At 41.9% G+C, this 20,931-nt stretch overlaps 1 protein-coding gene across 5 annotated transcripts in view; it reads right to left on the reverse strand.

Moving 5' to 3' along the window:
* Positions 1-20,931, reverse strand: part of RUBCN (rubicon autophagy regulator) — a 51,027-nt gene that overhangs the window by 16,656 nt on the left and 13,440 nt on the right. The window contains exons 2-13 of one of the 5 annotated variants that reach the window (XM_081571614.1): positions 20,673-20,826; positions 14,409-14,492; positions 11,671-11,830; positions 10,716-10,822; positions 9,526-9,679; positions 8,360-8,893; positions 6,937-6,981; positions 4,741-4,836; positions 3,920-4,035; positions 2,805-3,012; positions 2,203-2,307; positions 182-256 (exon numbers count right to left, since the gene is read on the reverse strand). In XM_081571614.1, coding sequence (XP_081427740.1) covers positions 182-256; positions 2,203-2,307; positions 2,805-3,012; positions 3,920-4,035; positions 4,741-4,836; positions 6,937-6,981; positions 8,360-8,893; positions 9,526-9,679; positions 10,716-10,822; positions 11,671-11,830; positions 14,409-14,492; positions 20,673-20,826 — 1,838 coding nt within the window. Of the gene's footprint in view, positions 1-181; positions 257-2,202; positions 2,308-2,804; positions 3,013-3,919; positions 4,036-4,736; positions 4,837-6,936; positions 6,982-8,359; positions 8,894-9,525; positions 9,680-10,715; positions 10,823-11,670; positions 11,831-14,408; positions 14,493-20,672; positions 20,827-20,931 lie in introns of all 5 variants that reach the window. The other 4 variants (XM_081571615.1, XM_081571616.1, XM_081571617.1 and 1 more) reach the window with 4 other exon arrangements.

Below are 20,931 nucleotides of genomic sequence, written 5' to 3' on the forward strand. Positions count from 1 at the left end.
ACAAAAAAAGAAAGAAAAAAAGTGAATCATTCCTGGTTGGCTTAAGTTCAGTTTTCCCCAGACAGTTCTCTAGACCTTTTGGTTCTTATAACACTGACAAGTCACAGGTATGTACAAAAGCTGGTGCAAACATTCACATACATGCATGAATGAGCACACCCACGCTTCTAACACAGGCTACCTGAAAACAGCGAGGCCACTGACACTGAGAGTCCATTCTTTGACATGTGAGTCAGGTTAGATCCTTCACTACCATCTGTGTAATAATGATTATAAAAGGGGGCCCTTTAGTATTCAGACAGGAAGTAAATTGATGAGAATGACAGTTCTATATGTTCCAGTTCACATGTTCCTGGGGGGTGAATCAGGACTTGACTTTTGCTCCAAATGCTAGCTGACACTGTTTTTAGAAATCTACATCCACAGTTAGGTTTCATATATATATATATATTTGGTCTCTGTTCAGTTTCTGGCATAGAGCTCTTAGAACCTTTGAAATTTCCTAAGTGATAGGAATGTCTATTATTCACAATGAGCCCTTTTCCATTAAATCTGAGTTTAAGTTAATCAGAGGACTCCTGGGGCCACCCAGACAGCTTCAGGAAGGGGCTGGCTGCCAGAAGAAAAAGGTAATTAGAAGATTAGAACTTTTAGCCCCACCTCAGGAACTCAGTCACCAACGGCCAATGATTTAATCACTCATGCTTACTTAATGAACCTTGATAATGATGAGGTTTGGGAGAGCTTCCTGGTTGGTAAACAGGTTGATGTACTGGGAGAGTGGCACACCCTGACTCCATGGAGACAGAGGTTCCTGAGGTGAGGACACTTTGGGACCTTGCCCTATGAACCTCCCCTTCACGTGACTACTCATTTGTATCCTTTATAATAAACTATAATCATAGAGTGCTCCCCCGAGTTCTGTGAGTCATTCTACTGAATTATCAAAACTGAGTGGGGAGTTGCAGGGACCCTTGGGTTTGCAGTTGGTCACAGAGAGGTACAGGTAGCCTGGTGACCCTACTGGCAGCTAGCGTCTAAAGATGGAGCCATCCCATGGGATTGAACCCTAAATCTGTGGGCTCTGTACTAACTCCAGGAATTAGTGTCAGAACTGAAATGTAGGCCATTCAGTTGGGGTACAGAGAACTGGAGAATTGTTGGAAAACCACATACCAAAAAAAAAGTTTTAAGTGACTATCTATTATTGTTATAAAGAGGAATCAGATGCATTAAGGAGAACAAAGAAGGAAGACTTCCCAAAGACCTGGAAAAATATATGTAAAAACTATATTTCTGGTTGGGGAAGAAACCTAGCTACCACACCTGGAGCTGTATGGGTTCTCGAAATTGGTATAAACAGGAAGTCAGAGTCTCATGCAATAAAAGATCTATTCAACATCATGTTACAATGGAGATCTACAGACACAATTCACTTCTATAAGAAAATTACTCTTGGTTCCAGTCATAGGGTGAGAGCTATGTCCCTGAACTGTTTGGTTTTCTGTTTGTTCATTTGTTGGTTGCACTGATAGGAAGATGAAGAAATTTATGATTTTCAGGCATGGATTAACCCACTAATCATGGGTCAGCCTGATTTAACACAACTGCCTTTCCAGATAAGAGCCTCTCTCCTTCTCTAAGCAGAGCTCATAAGAATCTGTGATTCTGCTATGCAAATTAGCATGGGTAGGACAGAAAATAAAGCTCTACTTTGAAAAAAAAAAAAAACTTGACATTTTTCCTCCATTTTGCTTTTTCCCTGCCAGGGACTCTTTTTTTTTCCTTTTCTCTTATGATTATAATAAAGCTCCTTTTAAACACTTTGAAACAATGTCATTTGTACTATGGGGCACAAGAGAATAGGATTCTAATTTCATGTAGGTGTGGGCCAGCTTTGGACTGCTAGGAGGAGGAATTAGAGCAAGAGTCTGAGAGAAAGTTGCAATTGAGGAAGAAACTCCAGGGTGACATCAACAGCCAGCCCACTCCACTGGAACACTTCCTTTCAGTGTTCTTTTCTGCTTAAATGTTAAATAGGTTTTGTTCTTTTGACAAGAGAAGTTATCCCTTACAACAGCTGACAACATTCCATAATGAACCATACTGAATACTCCCTATTTAGGGAAAGCTTCTTGGTCTATGATTCAAAATTGAAAGAAAGAATTAATGAAAGCTCCCTTGAAAAGTGTTAAATCATACCTTGGATTTCAAATTCATCAACCTCATCATCAGCAGAGCCAGAGTCAGAGAACTGTGCTGAATCACGTGAACTGAACTGAGAGCTGCTGGAAGTGAGCCGAAAGCCTGTTAACGTTAAAAAACAAACAAACAGTAATGAACAGAACAGAAAGAGGTCTCTGACACTTTCTAGGGTCACAGTAAAAGCAACCTGGTAGGACTTCAATAGAAAAGTAAACAGAAGCTTGACTGGCAGTTATGCTGGGGAAATGGAAACCAGTTCTCGTTTCCCTTTCTTGTTTATCTCCTTAAAAGTTTCATGTAAGCAGGAAGTACTGCTCTCTGGGAAGGGAATCTGTAACCAGTGGCCTCAGTTCTCCTCATATCAGAAACCTATTTTTTGGAAGCTATGTCTGAGATAGAACATAGATGAACTCCAGGACTCTGGTCTAGTAGGAAAAAAAATCAGAACAACACAGAAAATCTTTCTGACAGCAGAGGAACCCTTGGCTTGGGTATAACATCTCATATGAACATATAAAGACAGAAAAGGAAGCCCACGAGGTACCATGTCTTATCCAGAAGCCCTGAAGGGGCAGGAAGGCATTCACAGCCTCACTCACTTCCATGCTCCATCTCCTGGTACCCAGGGAGCAGGTTCTTGGTGCGGATCTGCTGGCGACGAAGGCGGATCTTCTGCTTCAGTTCCTGGATCTCCCTGTCACTGTCCTCCTCCCCTTCCTCCTCTTCTAGGCACTGGCTCATCATGTTGCACTTCATCAGCTCGATGGCAGCGATCAAGGACTCTGAGATGCTGAAGTGGGCATTCTCCTGGGAAAGGACAGCGCCAACAAGGGGACACCTCACTGACTGTTCTCTTGGAAAGTAACTTCCAACATGTGCACTGCCTTCATTCGAAACACCCAGGGGAAATGCACACTGCCACTGGAAAGAAAGCTGATGGCCAGAAAATCTGTTCCAGGTTCTCTTTGCTCTTGTATCTGGCCATGCCCAGCCTTCCTGTCCTACTTCCCACATAAAAATATGACAGAGAAGTCAAGTTTTTCCTAAAGTCATACACTTATACGAAAAGTATTAAGGTAAATGCAGGCTCAAGATAAAGTTCTTTGTAAGCTATAAAATGCTACGTGCATGCGTGCTAAGTTGCTTCAGAGTCGTGTCCGACTCTTTATAACCCTATGGACCGTAGCCCACCAGGCTCCTCTGTCCATGGGATTCTCTAGGCAACAATACACGCCTTCCTCCAAGGGATCTTCCTGACCCAGGGATCGAACCCATATCTCTTATGTCTCCTGCATTGGCAGGCAGGTTCTTTAGCACTAGCGTCAACTGGGAAGCCCATAAAATGCTACAAGGACATTTTATTTATTACATATCTGAGCCTTAGAACAAAACAAGAGAAGTTGATTTCAGGGACAGTCTTTATCTAAGGCTGTAGGGTCAAGGTCATGTGACTAAAATTCAATGTTTCTCTGCCCAAAGGAGCTTTTAAGGCAAGATCAGTAATATTTTTGGACTCAGTGAGGAGCATAAGCTCCCTGAAGAGTTATCCAAAGATAGAACTTGTTGAGCTTATCTTTTTGGTGACTTCTCTGTATTGTGGTCTATACCCATGCTATTGCTGTGCACCCAAAACCTGTTTAGAACAAATGGCACCATACCCTTCTGGCCAGATCTCCCACTAACAGGCTTTTCAGTGGCTCCTTAGAGTCCTCACCTTTTCCAGGTCTGCACAGCTGCCGAAGTCTTGCTCAGATAGGTAGCTGATAAGGGACTGTCCTTCTGATGGTCTTCGGAACATGCCTTCTCCTGAACACAGGTACTGACTGCCCTCTGTGGGAAAATGGTATGTGGATGTCAAAAGCCCTGGCTTTGAAAAGCAAATCTTCTTTACAGCCAAGCTTGAGAGATCTGATGATTTTAATGCTAAAGATGCTCCCAAGTCTTTCCCAATGAGAGGTTGGAAAGATGTCTATCTTCTAAAGGAGTTTCTCTGAATCTCAGAATCCCAGAGCACTAAGCGCCTAGGTTAGAGAATGGTGGAATAAATGGAGAGAGCCTGGAGACCACCCTTTGACCACCTAAATTTAAAGATGACTTATGCATCCTCCTACCCACAAAAAAACAAAGAAAAAACCTGTGCTGCGAGTCAGACAAGGAAACAAATGTCTTCTTCCTATGGATAATTTCAGTGTGGAGTTTATCTTCTGGTCATTAGGCTCAGACACTCAAAGGCCTCTTTTCAAGGTCTCTCTCACCCACTCAGAGAGCCACTGTAGCTGGCTCACCAGACATTCACGGTGGTTTAACACCCACAGCATGAGACGGTGGGACTCCTACGGCAGAGAGGAGCAAGAAAAAATGGTGGGGCCGTGTGATTTCTAGCACAGGGGTTGAAAATGATGAAGGGGAGGGTGAGACTGTATGGTGTGTGCCCTCCACAGAGCTAAGATGAGCCACACAGCTCAGAGCACGGCAGGCACGGGGGGAGCAGAGCAAAGACACGACTGCAGCCTGGCCTTCCTAGTGCTCACTTACCATACTCCATGTACAGAGAGCTGGGTGTGCTGACTTCACTGCTTTGACCAGAGTAGGACAAGGGGCCTCTCAACTTCGACTTATCACTGCAGGATTCTAGTGTCAGTGGCCACCAGGGAGTAAAAACACACATACGAGGTGAGCAACACATATATTCCCAACCTTGGAGTTTCAATATCTAACTGCTCCCATTCCCCACGCCCTCCCAGACAGGAGAGAGGTGGCACACCAACAGAGCACAATCCAAGAATGCAGGAACACACGGAGGAAGGGAGGTGGGAAGTCAGTGTATTCTAAGGAGAAAAGAGAAAAAACAAGACCTGGAAGGCGGCAACACAAAGGCGAAAAAGAAATCAACATGGATACATGAATTTGGTTCTCTCCTCTTCCATCTTCTTACCAAATGTTTCAGGAATATCAGCCAATTTCTGCCCTCTTGATAAACCAGTTTAGAAAATAGTCCTCACAAACACATTGCAGCTTTTCTGATCCCTTGACACTAGACTTTAGAACAATGTCAGAAGGGTTAAAGTCACTAAAAAAATACTAGGATATGGCCTCTCTTGAGCCTGAAATATAAATTTGTCATACTTACAAATTTAACCTACTTTTGAACTGGCAGAACAACAAAATAACACCCAGCAATATCCTTAAAAGAAGCATCAAAACAATGCTAGAGAAGCCAAGGATGATGGCTCCGTAACCACAGCCCCAGGGCTGTGGACTCAGCCTTCCTGGAGAAGGAAGGGAGGGGTTTCAAAAGAAGGTTGCAAGGTAGGAAGTGTCTGGGTAGAAGTTTTCAGGGAACATTGAGAATTGAAAGTGGAGGAATAGCAGCAGGCATGGTTCGCAGGAAGTGGAAACTGATCTTCTCCAAAGGGAAACACAAAATTTCCCAGTGCCACAGAAGGACGAGCAGGCAGAAAAGCAGGTGGGTGCCTGAGAAATGAGCAGGACGCGCTGGGGGAATGAATGACTGAGCAGCATCCAACCCATTTCCCTGACAGATGGTGCCAATTTGTCAACTGCTCCTCTCACAAAAAATGCTCCTACATTGTAAGCGATAACTCCGTGTTCCCCTGGTGGCCCCGGCAGTGGGCTCTGCTCCTCACTACACACCAGCAGTCACTGTGATGTCATGGTGAGAAATCACGACTCAGAGACAACCTCTGAGGACCCTAGTCAAATTCGGTGCACAACACACACTCCAATACCAGCACCCTGTTCATTTACCAGGAAAACACTAGTACAGAGGGAAGAATGACCCATGCAAGAAGCTGCATATGAAAAGGCTGTCCAGCTTTGCTCACTGAGCTCACTGCCTCCTGATGCTGCCCATTCAACTGATCAGCTCTAATCCTCAGAACTTCCTCATATTGACTTGAAATCTATAGTCTCACAGTTTCTCATCTTCTTAATGGCAATGCTCTTCTAAACAAAGGTCTTGCAGGCTTGTCTCTCTTTAACCTCTTTGCCATGCTAACATACCCAGTGTCTTCAGCCATTCATCATTTTCAGTTCACGCTCACCACTCTGCCTTGCAGACACATTCCAGCATCAGTATCTCCATGCATTATGTACCCAGAATGGAACACACATGCAGTTTGAATACCACTGTGAAAACCAAAGACACAGACTTAACTCACTAGAAAAATTTTGTGCGATGGCTGGAATGAAAGAGTAGGGCTGGGGGAGGTGGAATTTACAGGGGAAGGAGGACAGATAAAAGAAAAAGGAAACAGGGGACTCCAGGCGAGGCAAAAACATGCACTCACATCCAAGACCACAGAAGGAGGAGAAAACATATTCTGGTGTTAATTCAAGGAAAATAAAGTAATTCATAATAAGTACTCAGTTATAAAAAAAAATTCTGCCATTGATTCATCATGATGTCTTAACAAATGGCAGGCCTCAGTTTCACCTCTAGGCAATACAGGATTGACAAGTATGAATTCTACCTCCCAAAAGCTGCTGAGAGAAGGAACGAGGCATTTGGAAGACATAAGCAGAAAACATATCACATAAAATATTGGTATCATTTTATGACCAGGTCCAAGCATCACAACAGGACCAGACTAGCCAGGCTTGATTGACACCAGAACGGAAAAGGAAGTTCTGCACTAAGCAAGATGGTCACAGAGGAGCAAAAGAAGGCAGGGGGTGGTGGACAGGGAGGCGGAGGACTGGCTCCCAAACCTGCAATGGGATCTTCAACTATAATGGTGATATTCCTGGGGCCTCCTGTATGTAGACAGACAGGTGCAGAGGAGAGTCCAGAAAACGAGAACAGAGAGTGAGAAAGAGTGTCTTTTCATCAAGCAAAGGTAGGGGTGTAACTCCTGAGAGGGAACCCTAGTACAGACGGAGGGATGACACATACGAGAAGCTGCACAGGACCCATACTCTCTCAGACCCTCCTGCTTAGGATTTCTCTGGCTCCCTTTTCCAATGCAGGTTACTGTGGTTTCTGGAATCCACATGGATTCAAGAATGGGGAGAGGGGAGTTTTACATGCTCAAGGCCAGTAACCTGGAGTACACCAGACACCACATCTGCTCCAAGAGATGTGAAATAAGGGTCTAACCTATGCACTCTTCACATCTAAGAAGGCTCATAGGAAGACAGACTTTGAATTGGAGGTTTCTTGGTTTCTGAACCAGTTCCAATGAGCCAACCCACATTCTTGAGGGGAAAACAGACAAAAGTTTGCAATTCAGAAGTTTCAGATGAGGGCCTTAGCTCTCACCTTTTAGAAATTATAAACAGAAATCAACAGTAGCTCTAGTTGTAAAGAATATCTTCCTCTTATGCTCTTAATTTTTTCTGCTTTGATATTTTATTTCCGAAGCTTTTCCACCCAGAACTGGATTTGAGCACAAAGGTCCATGTTCCACTTGCTTTTATGGAAATGGTCTTACAAATGAAACCCAATCAAAGACTCCCAGACACCAACAACCTAGGAAAGATGATGGCAGGGAAACAGCAAAAGCAGTGACACCCACCTTGGCTGGGCCTGGGGTGCTCTCTGCTAGCAGCTGGTGTTTGTGTGAGGGTGGTCCCAGTAGCCAAGCCCTCCTTACCTGACTGCCTTTCAGCCTGAATTACTGATGCAGTGGTCAGCCCACCTACTTGTTTACTAGGTCCTATTACCCGACACTCACTACATCTCTAGTGTTAATCAGGGAATCCTAGTATCCGTTTGCCTCTCTCTTATTGTTATTATATTGTGACCAAACTTCTCAGGGAAGGAATTTAACAGGATTATTTTTAAAGCTCATTAGTACTTCCCTTCCATCTGAGAGACACATTTAAAACTTAGACTGTGATTTAGTCACACTATCCTCTGATGCTAAAGAATTATGAAAGAAAGAATCCAAGAAAACACTTACTATTTAGCAATGTATAAAGGAACAAACGTAAGTATCCTCAGGGAGATTTTAGATTTAGGTATCCACATTATATTACAAACTTCTCTTTTTCACTATAAGCAGGATACTCTTCATATATTCAGAAACATAACTTCTCTTCCTGCCATTTGAAGACCCTTAAGAATAAATCTCCCTTTCACTGGAAATTCCGGAGGCCACCTTACTGACGTGCGGTTGGTGGTTATTATTACCTGGGGCTCCTCTGGAGGCGATGTTGGTGTCCGAATGGGAGCGAGTATGGCTCTTCTTTGTTCCTCCGGTGACAGTGAGCATTTGTCCCTCTGAGAAGCTAGATCTGCGAAGGACACTGGACAACTGACTCTGCCCACCTCCCTCCTGGTCCCCTAGAGAAGAAGCAGCAGAGTCTGGCTTCCGGGAGCTGCTGGAGGAGAACAAATTGGAGCTGCTGCTCTCGGTATTGCTGCTATGACTCTGACAGCTGGCGGTCCGGCCCCGGGGGTCCTGGTTGCCGATGGCCAGGTACTCAGGCCCCTCGCTGGCATCACTTGGGGAGTCATTCTGGCTGCTGACCCAGGATGCTTCTAAGGGGCTGGTCAGAGTGCTGGAGCTCATCTCATTGGGGGTCGAGGGGGAGTCTTTGGTTAATGCAGTGATTGGAAGCAGAGGGTCTAGGACAGTTTGATCTTCTGCTGCTGAGACATGCCCTCTGCTTTCTTGAGGTTTTCGTGGCGGGCCAGAGAGTGAAAAGGAAGTAGATCTTCTTTCTAGGATATGAAAAGAAAGGGAAGGGAAAGGTGAGCTGGGAGCTTTTGAGCTGGTATGTATGAAGGGCTTCTCCACAGCTAAGGACTGAACTCCCTAAATGGGGATGCCCAGGACATATGATGTCACCTCAGAAAAGGTTAAGTCATTCAAAGTAAGTAAAAATTTACTGAGAAGCAGCTAAGCCAAAAGCATGAGCTCTTAAGATAGTGGCTTCTTTGCTTACCAGTATGCATTCCCCATCTATAAAATGAGCAATAATAATAACACCTACCTCTTAGGACTGTTTTGAGGATTAAATGAGATAATATAAACAAATTGATGACAACAGAGCCCGACATGTCGCAGGCACTGAAGAAATGTTAGCTATTATTATTAAAATGCCTTCTCCGCGATGTGGATTAGAAATCCAGGGTAAACTAAAAACATCTCTTTCCTCTGTTACTTTAATGGTTCTACTGAATTCTTAGGCTAGTTGCTATATTCCTCCTTAAGATTTCCATACTGAGACATGAAGTGTGACAAACTGCACTGACCAGAGGCTCTATTATAGCCAGTGGGTGAGCAGCCACTATGTCCTCTGTTTTCCAAGGCTGGAGATACATGTCTTCACAACCCCTCACTGTCCCCATACCTAAGCTGTGGTGGGGGATGTGGTGGAGACTGGAGAAGGACCCAAAGTAGGAATGCTGAGCATTGTTGGTTGAAGGGGTGTATGCGGAACCAGGCAGAGCTGTCAGGCTCTGGCTCTTTGTCACCAGGAGCGGGCTCTCATGCTTTCTGGCAAACTATGGAAAAAAAAAAAAGTGTCAGAATCAAGGATAGTGGCCTTCAGAGGAAGAGCACAGCATTATAGAACCACTGGCAGAAACTGGTCTTTGGCAGCAGGTTTGAACTGTAGCCAGGGCCTGTAGAGACAGCATAGGTACCCTCTACCACAGCACACAACTTTGAAAGCTCAAAGTGCTGGCAAACATCCTGGCTTCTGCAGCTGGAATCCTAGGTGATCAGACCAGGAGTGCTTTATCATGGAGGCAATATAGCAAAGGGCTTAAGTCTATGCACGAGGAGTCAGAAGTCAGATACACTGGGGCTAAAAGCCAGGCCCTATCACAAGTTATTTGGTCCAAACTTTGGGCAAATGATTTATCTACTCTGTCCCTCAGTGGCCTCCTTTATAAAATGAAATTAATGCCTACTTTACAGTTGTGAGGATTAAATGAGATGACGCACGTATTATGCATAGCACCATGCCTGGCATGTAGAAAATATTCAATAGGTGATAAGCAAGAATCAAAATTCTAAAACCAGGAGAGAGAGGGGATCCCTCCACAAAAGAAAGAAAGCTTGTGATTCCATTCTAGCTGAGGCACTGATATTAGTGATGGGATGAGTGACCTGGAGAGTGACAAATAAGCAACACAAAATAACAAAATTTCCTTGGACAAAATGATCCTATGTAACATTAGGCCGCACTACATCTGATGCTCTATCTACAGTCAGCCTGATTCACAATCATCCTTCTGCCCTTTATTCAAGCATTTTTTAGGAGGTGCTTACTCAAACTAAAGATTTTTTAAAGATTAAAAAAAAACAACAGACAACTCCCTCCTCAAATAGACCTAAGCTTACTTACAAATACGTTTTTTACTTGAGCAGATACTTAATGGTACCTCCTCTTCTTTTCTAAGTTTTCTGCTTGTTTTTAATGAGAGCTTTTCAGTTCATAATTGCCTAAGTGAAGTAGTTTGCCACACAGGGTTACATCATGGTGAGGTCTAGGAGGCCAAAAGACAGACACAGATAATTCCTTGCCCCCTTTACCATAGAAGCATCAATCTGAGCCAGAAGGCGAGGGTTGTTCTGTTCCACTGCTTCCAGGCACTGGAGCATGGCCGTGACATGGGAGTCGCTTAGCAGGAAAGCGGTATCTGGGGAGAGAAAACTACTGCAGTGATGGAGCCCCTTAGGGAGAACTTCAGCCTCCCTATATGGTCCTGAGAGAAGGTCAGGGAAGGAGAAAGGGAAAAGGCAAAGATAAAGAGAATCATATCACTGTGGATAGAGGGAAACCAGGGACAAATAAAGTACAGGAGAGGCTAAGTCATGTGCAGTATAACAAAGAGGCCATGACAAGAAGCTACAAAATCAGAAAGACCCAGATGTGATCTCTGGCTTTGGGTGACTCTGGCCAATCACCTGACCTCCTTTGAGCTCTGCTTCTCTGATTAGAAAACAGGGGTATTAACACCCAACTCTCAGGGTTACTGTTAAGCATCTATGTATAAAAAATAGATAACAGTGACTAGAACATAGAAAACTCTCAGTAAATAGTATGAATTCTTTTATTAATGCTTTTTATTGTGGTAAAAGCCACATAATATAAAACTTACTATGTAACTATACAGGCCAGTGGCACTAAGTACGTTCACATTGTTGTGCAACTCTCACCACCATCTCTCTCTCCTATCACTTTCCTAAACTCAAACTCTGTCCACATTAAAACACTCTAAGTCCCCATTCTCCCTTCCTACCCCCCATAGTAGTTATTCTTATTGATCTGTGTGTGTAAGAGTGGGGAAATACCTTAGCATAAAGCGTGACTGTGTTTTACATACGATGTTAGAGAGAAGACTAGATATATGTTTCTGATTAGAATTTCTGTGATATCAAGTAAAAGTATGAGACCCCAGGGTAAGAGTGGGTCTATAAAGAAGAGTAAAGTGGAGAAGAATGAGGAAGTCCATGCAGCAGTCCTGGAGAGGTGACCTCTACCTACCTGTGTAGAATTTTCTGATGTACTGTCTGTCCCCCAGCAGAGGTCGGAGCTGGGCTGAGAGGCAGTGGCACTGCAGGCTGTGCTGCAGCCACAGCTCAGCCACGGCACGCTCACTCACGCCATCCGTGCTGCTCTGGCCGTTCTCATGCAACTTGATAAACTGGGAGCACAGAAGCATGAGTCAAAATATACATCCTGATCAATCCAGCAAGGTTGCAGCCTAATGACATGAAAACTAAACTGCGCAGGGTCAGAGGAGTCAGTCAGAGGTATTTGCCCTCCAGCTAGCGTCTAGATGTTATAGAGGAAGGAGAGGGAGGGAAGAGATTAATGGCCTTGCTGCTGGTGTGGACTACTGGAAAGGGACTAAGCAGTTAAGACATAATATGCAGCTCCAGGAGAGGACAAAGCTGCTACATCTGTCTCTTTATGTTCTAACTCCAAGGAGGCATCTATTCTGGGATATTCAGAGGAAAAATGAACTTGACCCCCTGGGTTCTCTCATAGAGTCTTCTATTCCAGGTATGCAGGTCAAGAAGAAACAGTTAGAACTGGACATGGAACAATGGACTGGTTCCAAATTGGGAAAGGAGTACATCAAGGCGGCACACTGTCACCGTGCTTATTTAACTTATATGCAGAGTATGATGCCAGGCTGGATGAAGCACAAGCTGGAATCAAGATTGCCGGGAAAAATATCAATAATCTCAGATATGCAGATGACACAACCCTTATGGCAAAAAGTGAAGAAGAACTAAAGAGCTTCTTAATGAAGGTGGAAGAGGAGAGGAAGAAAGCTGACTTAAAATTCAACATTCAAAAAATGAAGATCATGGCACCCGGTCCCATCACTTCAAGAAAACAGATGGGGAAACAGTAACAGACTTTATTTTCTTGGGCTCCAAAAACACTGTAGATGGTGACTACAGCCATGAAATTAAAAGATGTTTGCTCCTTGGAAGAAAAGTTATGACAAACCTAGACATCATATTAAAAAGCAGAGACATTACTTTGCCAACAAAGGTCCATCTAGTCAAAGCTATGGTTTTTCCAGTAGTCATGTATGGACATGAGAGTTGGACTCTAAAGAAAGCTGAGTGCCGAAGAATTGATGCTTTTGAACTGTGGTGTTGGAGAAGACTCTTGAGAGTCCCTTGGACTGCAAAGAGATCCAACCAGTCCATCCTAAAGGAAATCAGTCCTGAATATTCATTGGAAGGACTGATGCTGAAGCTGAAACTCCAATACTTTGGCTACCTGATGCAAAGAACTGACTCATTGGAAAAGACCCTGATGCTGGGAAAGATTGAAGGTGGGAGGAGAAGGGGACAACAGAGGATGAGATGGTTGGATGGCATCACTGACTCAACAGACATGAGTTTCAGCAAGCTCTGGGAGATGGTGAAGGACAGGGAAGCCTGCGTGCTGCAGTCCATGGGGTCACAAAGAGCTGGACATGACTAAGAGACTGAACAACAACAACCAGAAAAGAAGGCAACAAAAAACCTGGGGTAAGAAATCTAGGAAAAATGCCCCCAAAGATTCTTTACCAAAGAGAAACCACCTGAGCACCTCTTTCTGGCTCTCACCACAGCATTCTCTATTTGAAACATACTTCTATTGGCTACTTCTAAAAACAAGGATTCATAGCCCACAATCAGTGCAAAAAAAAAAAAGTATGGATGGCACTTTCAGGTAGCTTCTAAGAGGAAATGATTATAGTAACACATTTTAGAAAAGAAAGTTAGAGAGGGAGGTTTGGAGAGAAAAATAAAGTGATAAGGGAAAAAAAATCCATGTAAGAAAATCACTGTGCTCTGGTCTTTTCTCAGAAAAAATGGCCAGAGTGACCACCCTGTAATTTGGTTCCCTGATCATTTAAAAATAAGTTACTTTTCCAGACATTGCCTCAGCAGTGAACCTGGCAGTAGGTGTGATATACATGAAACAAGACTGGTCATGAATGCAGTAAGTATTGGAGATGGGTGATGGATATTTTGGGTTCATTTCACTAATCTAATTTTGACTATGCGTGAAAATTTCCACAACCAAGGGTTAAATAAATAAATAAATAAATAAATAAATAAATAAATATATATATATATATATTTGGCAGTGATTACTGTGGCTTTTGTAACTCTGGCCAAGTTACCTAACCTCCTGGAGCTCTGTCCCTGGCCGGGAATCAGGGCTACTATACTGAGCTGAGAGAACAGGAGAGTAGAGGGCTACAAGGGAAGCTAAAGTTGTTGGGAATGTGTTAGGTTCCATTTGACACTGGCCTCCAGGAACCTCACATTTTTTTCTATTTGGTGTATCCTCTTCTTCTTAAACAGTTACCACATATCAGTCCTACTTACCCCTAACCATTCAGAAAACTTCTTGCCATTTGCTTTAGATTCTGAAAAGCTTCATTCTGGTCCCATATTTGCAAATCTTTTGAAAATAACAAAACTTTTCCCTAGAGGAGGGAAAATGGCCTAGAGCAAGGAGTGTGCAAGGCTTATTTTTTTTATTATTAATTTATTTATTTTAGTTGGAGGCTAATTACTTTACAATATTGTAGTGGTTTTTGCCATACTTATTTTTTAAAGCATCCTCCTCTCCAAATCAGTCCAAGAGGGATAATTTCCTCTCCTTAGTTAATAGGAAACTTACCATATGCCATCCCTCTAGCCTAGGAGACTCTGCATACAGAACATCAAACAACAGAGCCTGTGGTTGCCTTTACTTCTTACCTTCTCCACATGAAGGGCTGAGTGGGGACTGAGCCAGCGAATGTCTTTCACAAACTGCCAGTAATCAGTCTGGCGGCAACATACCTGTTTCAGGAACACATAAGGTAAACAAATCATTACCATTTTGGCCACATCTAGTTCTCATATCCATATTCAAAGAGAGGAAAAAGAAAAGCCTAACCTTCCATTGCCACAATAAAGGTTCTCAACAGCAATCAAAGGAACACATACAGATAGTCACCCTTTTAAAAGCCAATTGTTAAAAACTATTCTAATTGTTTTTTTAAGGAGGTAATATATGCATATGATATAGAAGGTTATACAGTTGACCCTTGAACAACACAGGTTTGAACTGTGTGGGTCCTCTCCTAAGTGGAGTTTTTTCAATAAATATATTGGAAAAAAATTTTGAAGGTTTGTAACAATTTGAAAACAACTCATAGATGAACTGCATAGCTTGGAAATATTGAAAACAAATTAGGAAAGTTAGATATCTCATGAATGCATAAAATATATGTAGATGCTAGCCTATTTTATCATTTACTACCATAAAATATATACACATCTATTATGAAAAGTTAAAGTTTATGAAAACTTACACACACAAACACTTAGGGGCCATAGATGATGCCATTTGTAGTCAAGAGAAATGTAAACAAACATATAGAAGAACATCAAATCATAATTGCACAGTTAATTTTATGCAATTATGTACTACTATAATAATTTTGCAGCCACTTCCTGTTATTGTTGTGAGCTCAAATGTTGCAAGTGTCCACTCAAAATGCCATCTGACACTAATCATCTCTGTATGAGCTGTTCGGCTCTTCAGTAAAATACGTAACTGCAGTAAAAAGTGACCTCTCCCAGTTCTCATGTATTTTCCATTGTGTTTAATGTAATAGCAAAGACTCTGAATAACACTCGGGGACCCAGACGAAGTGCCACTAGCAATGTTGGGAGTGCTTCCAAGAAGCAGAGAAAAGTCATGGCATTATAAGAAAAAATTGAATCTACACCATAGATTGAGGCCTGCAGGTGCAGTTACCCACCATTTCAAGATAAATGAATCCAGTATAAGGACTATGGTAAAAAAAGACAAAGAAATTTGTGAAGCTGTTGCTGTAGCTACTCCAGCAGGCACAAAAATCTTGTACTTTTTGAGAAACAACTTTAATCATATATTGAAAACTCAGCTTTTACGTGGGTACAGGATTGCTATGGGGGAGACATCCCTAAAGACCCTAATATGATTCAAGAAAAAGCAAAGTCATTATGTGACAACTGAAAGCAAAAAAGGTGGAGGATCTAAAGCTAGAAAATTTAATGCCAACAAAGGATGGTTTAAAATTTTTAGAAGGAGGTTTGGAGAAGCAGCTTCTGCTGACCAAGAGGCAGCAGACAAATTCACAGACACTGTTAAGAAAATAATTGAGGAGGAAAGAAAAAAAAAAGAAGAGAATTGAGGAGAAAAGATATCTGCCACAGGTTTTTAATGAAGATGAAAGTACCCTATTCTGGGGAGAGGGGAGGAAATGACACAAAGGACATTTACTGGTAAGGAAGAAAAGCGAGCATGAGGATTTAGGACAGAGAGGGACAGGCTTCCTCCGTTCTGCGCAAATGCAGTCGGATTTATGATCAGGACTGCCCTTATCTACGGGGTAATAACTTACTTTCTTCTAAACGCTTCGGTAATTTTTAAATTTTCAGCAAATAAAAACACATACGTTATTTACATATTCAGAAAAGAAATAAACAGGAACTTCCCTGGTGGTCCAATGGTTAAGACTTCATGATCCCAAAGCAGGGAGCACGGGTTTGATCCCTGGTCAGAGAACTAAGATCCCACATGCTGCAGAGTACAGCCAAATATATACATATACATACACAAGAGGTCTTTTTTGTTATTATTGTTATTTTTAAATTGGGACATCTATATTGTCCACTACAGGTTTCTTCTTAGTGGTGGAAAAGGGGGGATCTTTGCACTTACAGTCAGCTCAGAAATCTCGGGGGTTAAGTGTCTCCACATTTCCAAGCAGCAGAAAAGGGGTTATCAAATACACTGTGCCTTGTGGAAAGACTGAAAGGTAGTCCAGATGCAGGATGTCAAGGAAAATGAGATCCCTTTAAGAATAGGGTTATGATGTTATAGCCTCCAAAGGCCCTGAGTGATTAAAAAAAAACACGGTTCACATTCCATAACACATCCCTAGGAAAGCACAAAAGAGAGATGCCCAGCGTGAATCATTGTATCCCTTCCCCCTCCAAGGGCACAACACCCAGAATAGCTTCCTGATGACACAGCAGCTAGAAGCCTTTGAAAGCCTTAATCTTTAGGGAGGAAATGAGAGGGAAAAAACAAGTCCTTGACACAGACATTAATTTTTAGATCTTTATAAGGCAGAACAGAGCAGCAGTGAAGGTGGTATGGATCTTTTGTACTTAATTCTTCTCACTTGAGCCTGTAGTTGCTAAATGTATGTGTATGACAGATTTGTCTGGTTTGCTCTGTTTCCACTGACTAACACTATTGCTATTTTGTAGGTGACCATATACTTTAATAGTGTTCATTCTGATGAACAAGTGCCGTCACAGATCTTATTACTTATTAATAACAATAATATTGTGTTGCATTTACCAAGCATCTTTCACTCAGGAATTTCACTTCACTATTTCACCAAGACACATTTTCTCTTTCTGGCACAGATGGTAAACCTGTCTTGTGATTAAAGTAAAATGATTACTCCAGATAATGATGTAAAATTAGTAGCAGAGCCAAGAAAAGAACTTTTTTACTATCAAGATGCAAGTACATGAACCACTAAATGATGGTGCCTCGAATCTGGTAGGTCCTCAGTCTGGGAAATCTGTACTGGGTTTTTATAAAACCTGTTGGTGCAGTTCCCAACTCTGGCTTTGGGAGACTGAGGAGCTAGCAATGCCACGGACTAGTATTTTAAATATCAGGAGGAAGGGCAATCTTATGAGAGAAGATAAGTTTGTTTTGGGTCATGCTGTGCTTGGCCTGTAGGATAGCCAGTCAGATGATAATGTATAGCAGATAGGTAGTCTTGTGGATCTAAAATTCAGTAGAGAGATCTGAGCTGGGGATTGTCAGTGTACAGGTAATAGTTAAAACAATGCAAGTGAATGAGATTGTTTCAGGAAAATGTACAAAGTAAGAGGGGATAAGGACGTAGGACTGGACTCTATTAAAAACTAAAGTAACGCTCAAAATTCTCCAAGCCAGGCTTCAATAGTACGTGAACCATGAACTTCTAGATGTTCAAGCTGGATTTAGAAAAGGGAGAGGAACCAGAGATCAAATTGCCAACATCCAGTGGATCATTGAAAAAGCAAGAGAGTTCCAGAAAAACATCTACTTCCACTTTATTAACTATACCAAAGCCTTTGACTGTGTGGATCACAATAAACTGTGAAAATTCTTAAAGAGATGGGAATACCAGACCACCTGACCTACCTCCTGAGAAATCTGTGTGCAGGTCAAGAAGCAACAGTTAGAACTGGACATGGAACAACAGACTGGTTTCAAATCGGGAAAGGAGTACATCAAGGCTGTATACTGTCACCCTGCTTATTTAACTTCTATGCAGAGTACATCATGTGAAATGCCAGGCTGGATGAAGCAAAGCTGGAATCAGGATTGCTGGGAGAAATATCAATAACCTCAGATATGCAGATGACACCATCCTTATGGCAGAAAGCGAAGAACTAAAGAGCCTCCTGATGAAAGTGAAAGAGGAGAGTGAAAAAGTTGGCTTAAAACTCAACATTCAGAAAACTAAGATCATGGCATCCAGTCCCATCAGTTCATGGCAAATAGATGGGAAAACAATGGAAACAGTGACAGACTTTATTTTGGGGGGCTCCAAAATCACTGAAGATGGTGACTACAGCCATGAAATTAAAAGACACTTGCTCCTTGGAAGGAAAGCTATGACAAACCTAGATAGCACATTAAAAAGCAGAGACATCACTTTGCCAACAAAGGTCCCTCTAGTCAAAGCTATGGTTTTTCCAGTAGTCATGTATGGACATGAGAGTTGGACTCTAAAGAAAGCTGAGTGCCGAATAATTGATGCTTCTGAACTGTGGTGTTGGGGAAGACTCTTGAGAGTCCCTTGGACTGCAAGGAGATCCAACCAGTCCATCCTAAAGGAAATCAGTCCTGAATATTCATTGGAAGGACTGATGCTGAAGCTGAAACTCCAATACTTAGGCCACCTGATGCAAAGAACTGACTCACTGAAAAAGACCCTGATGCTAGGAAAGATTGAAGGCAGGAGGAGAAGGGGACGACAGAGAATGAGATGGTTGGATGGCATCACTGACTCAATGGACATGAGTTTCAGCAAGCTCTGGGAGTTGGTGATGGACAAAGAAGCCTGGCATGCTGCAGTCCATGGGGTCGCAAAGAGTTGGACACGACTGAGCAACTGAACTGAACTGAAAATCTGAGAGGAAGAAATTCCAGGGAAAGAAACTAAGAAAGATTGGTCGTAGGGGTAGGAGGAGGTCTGTGTGAGACTGGAAGATAATAATGCAACATGAGTCAAGGTCTGATGATGTTCAACAGTGAAGAACACAAGACATTGTTCAGAGGGAAGATGTGCACTGGGTTTGGTAACACGAAGTTACTTAAACTTCAGTAGCAAGAACAACAGTGGTAAGGGCAGAAGCAAGATTGTGGTGGGTTAAATTATTTGTTCTGTAAATTCCAATGTTCAGATTTTTTTCCACAGGACAACATGTAACTTGAAACTTTAAAAAAAAAAATGAAAAGAACATTTATTAATTACTTCCTATGTACCATGAACTGTGTTAGGCCAATTTGTATGCTGTTTCATTTCATCTTTGTATCAAACATTATGACATAAATAATATTATCATCATTTCAACAGATGAGAAAAAGCTCAAAAAAGATAACATCACCTAACAGTTAAGACTGACAGACAACTTATTACACTTTCTAAAGCTTTTTCAGGTATTATCTCATTTAATTCTCACAACAATCCTATGAGATACATACCAGTGTAACCACCTCATTTTACAAATGAGGAAACAGAAGTACTAACAGTCATGTAACTTACTCAATACCACACAGTGGTGAAACTGAGATTAAAATAAGAGCGGTCTGACTCAGAGATCCATAATTATTACTACTGTCATCTTTTCCCACAAGGACCTGAGCAATTTCAGTCCGGGTTCTGTCTGATTGTGAAGATGTCTGTCAGTCTACTATACATGTCACATCCAAACTCCTTGAGTGAGGTTTTAATAATGATGACCATTGAGAAAAATTCAGCTCTTTAAAGGATAAAAATTGTCCTCAGAGCTTCAAAATTCTTTAGAAAGAGGGTCTCACTTTCAGAACTTATTCTGAATAAAGAGAATCTAACCTAAGCCAACTTTTCCAGTGAATTCTGAAAAAACTCAACAAGAAAACTGGTTTAAAGAGTCTGTTTAGCGGTAATACACACTATTTTGGAAGGGAGGGTAGCACATTAAATCTTATCAACTATGAATACCTTAATACCAATTCATTTTTTTCTCAGCATGACTGCTAGTTGAGAATAAACTCTGATTAAAATAGAAAGACAAGCCGGGCTCAGAAAAAGGTTTCAGGAAAGAAGACTAGGCCCTGACTAGGGAAGAGCATGAGTGTTTAGGAACACAAATTATGCCCATATATGTGAGGTTTGATTTTTAAAAAGTGGATCAGATCCAATGACCCACTTGACAATTCTACCCAGAACCAAATCTTATTTAAAACACTGCAAATAGAGTAACTGCTATTGAGAATTGAAGCAGAAACCACTGAGATTTCTCTCATTTTTAATACTCAAAGCTTATTAGAGTGTTTGAGGATATAAGGAAAAGAAGCTCAACATCAACAAAGTTTATATAGAAAAAACGTTAAGCTATAACTAAAAACTATCATTCATAAGCATAAACCAGTTATCTACAAAATGATGTTCAAAAGATAGTCTAAAAATGACAATATCCTGTAAATATTTCTCAGATATATCCTAGGATACTCTTAAGAGAAAAACCTTAATGATTCATCACTACATTGTCCTTCTCCTCCTCATTATCATCATATCACAGTCCTGCTCTCAAGGGCTCACACACGTAGTTGCCTTCATCTTCTCTCTGCCAACAACTTAATGCAAATGTTTCTTTCCAGCAAGTGATCTGGCCAATCTGGCAAAAAAAGAAAAGAAGCAGTATACATACCTGGTCATGGATGAGCCCATGATAGAGGATGCTCTGCATGTCTCTGCAAAGCCGCTCCAGGCCACCATACTTGGACCAGACATTGGGGCTGTTGGCTGACACTAAACCCTCCACAGTAGTCTTCAAATTACCCAGCAACTGCCAATGCTCCCTCCTGCAAGCCATCAATTATACCAAAGGTTAGTTTCTTTGTTGTATTTGATCATACCATGTAAAAGAAGGTCTAAGACAAGAAGCCTCCTGTCCCACATCCTAACAT

The sequence above is a fragment of the Giraffa tippelskirchi genome, chromosome 2, assembly GCF_054371585.1.
Source record: "Giraffa tippelskirchi isolate mGirTip1 chromosome 2, T2T-mGirTip1v1.2.pri, whole genome shotgun sequence".
Taxonomy (NCBI): domain Eukaryota; kingdom Metazoa; phylum Chordata; class Mammalia; order Artiodactyla; family Giraffidae; genus Giraffa; species Giraffa tippelskirchi.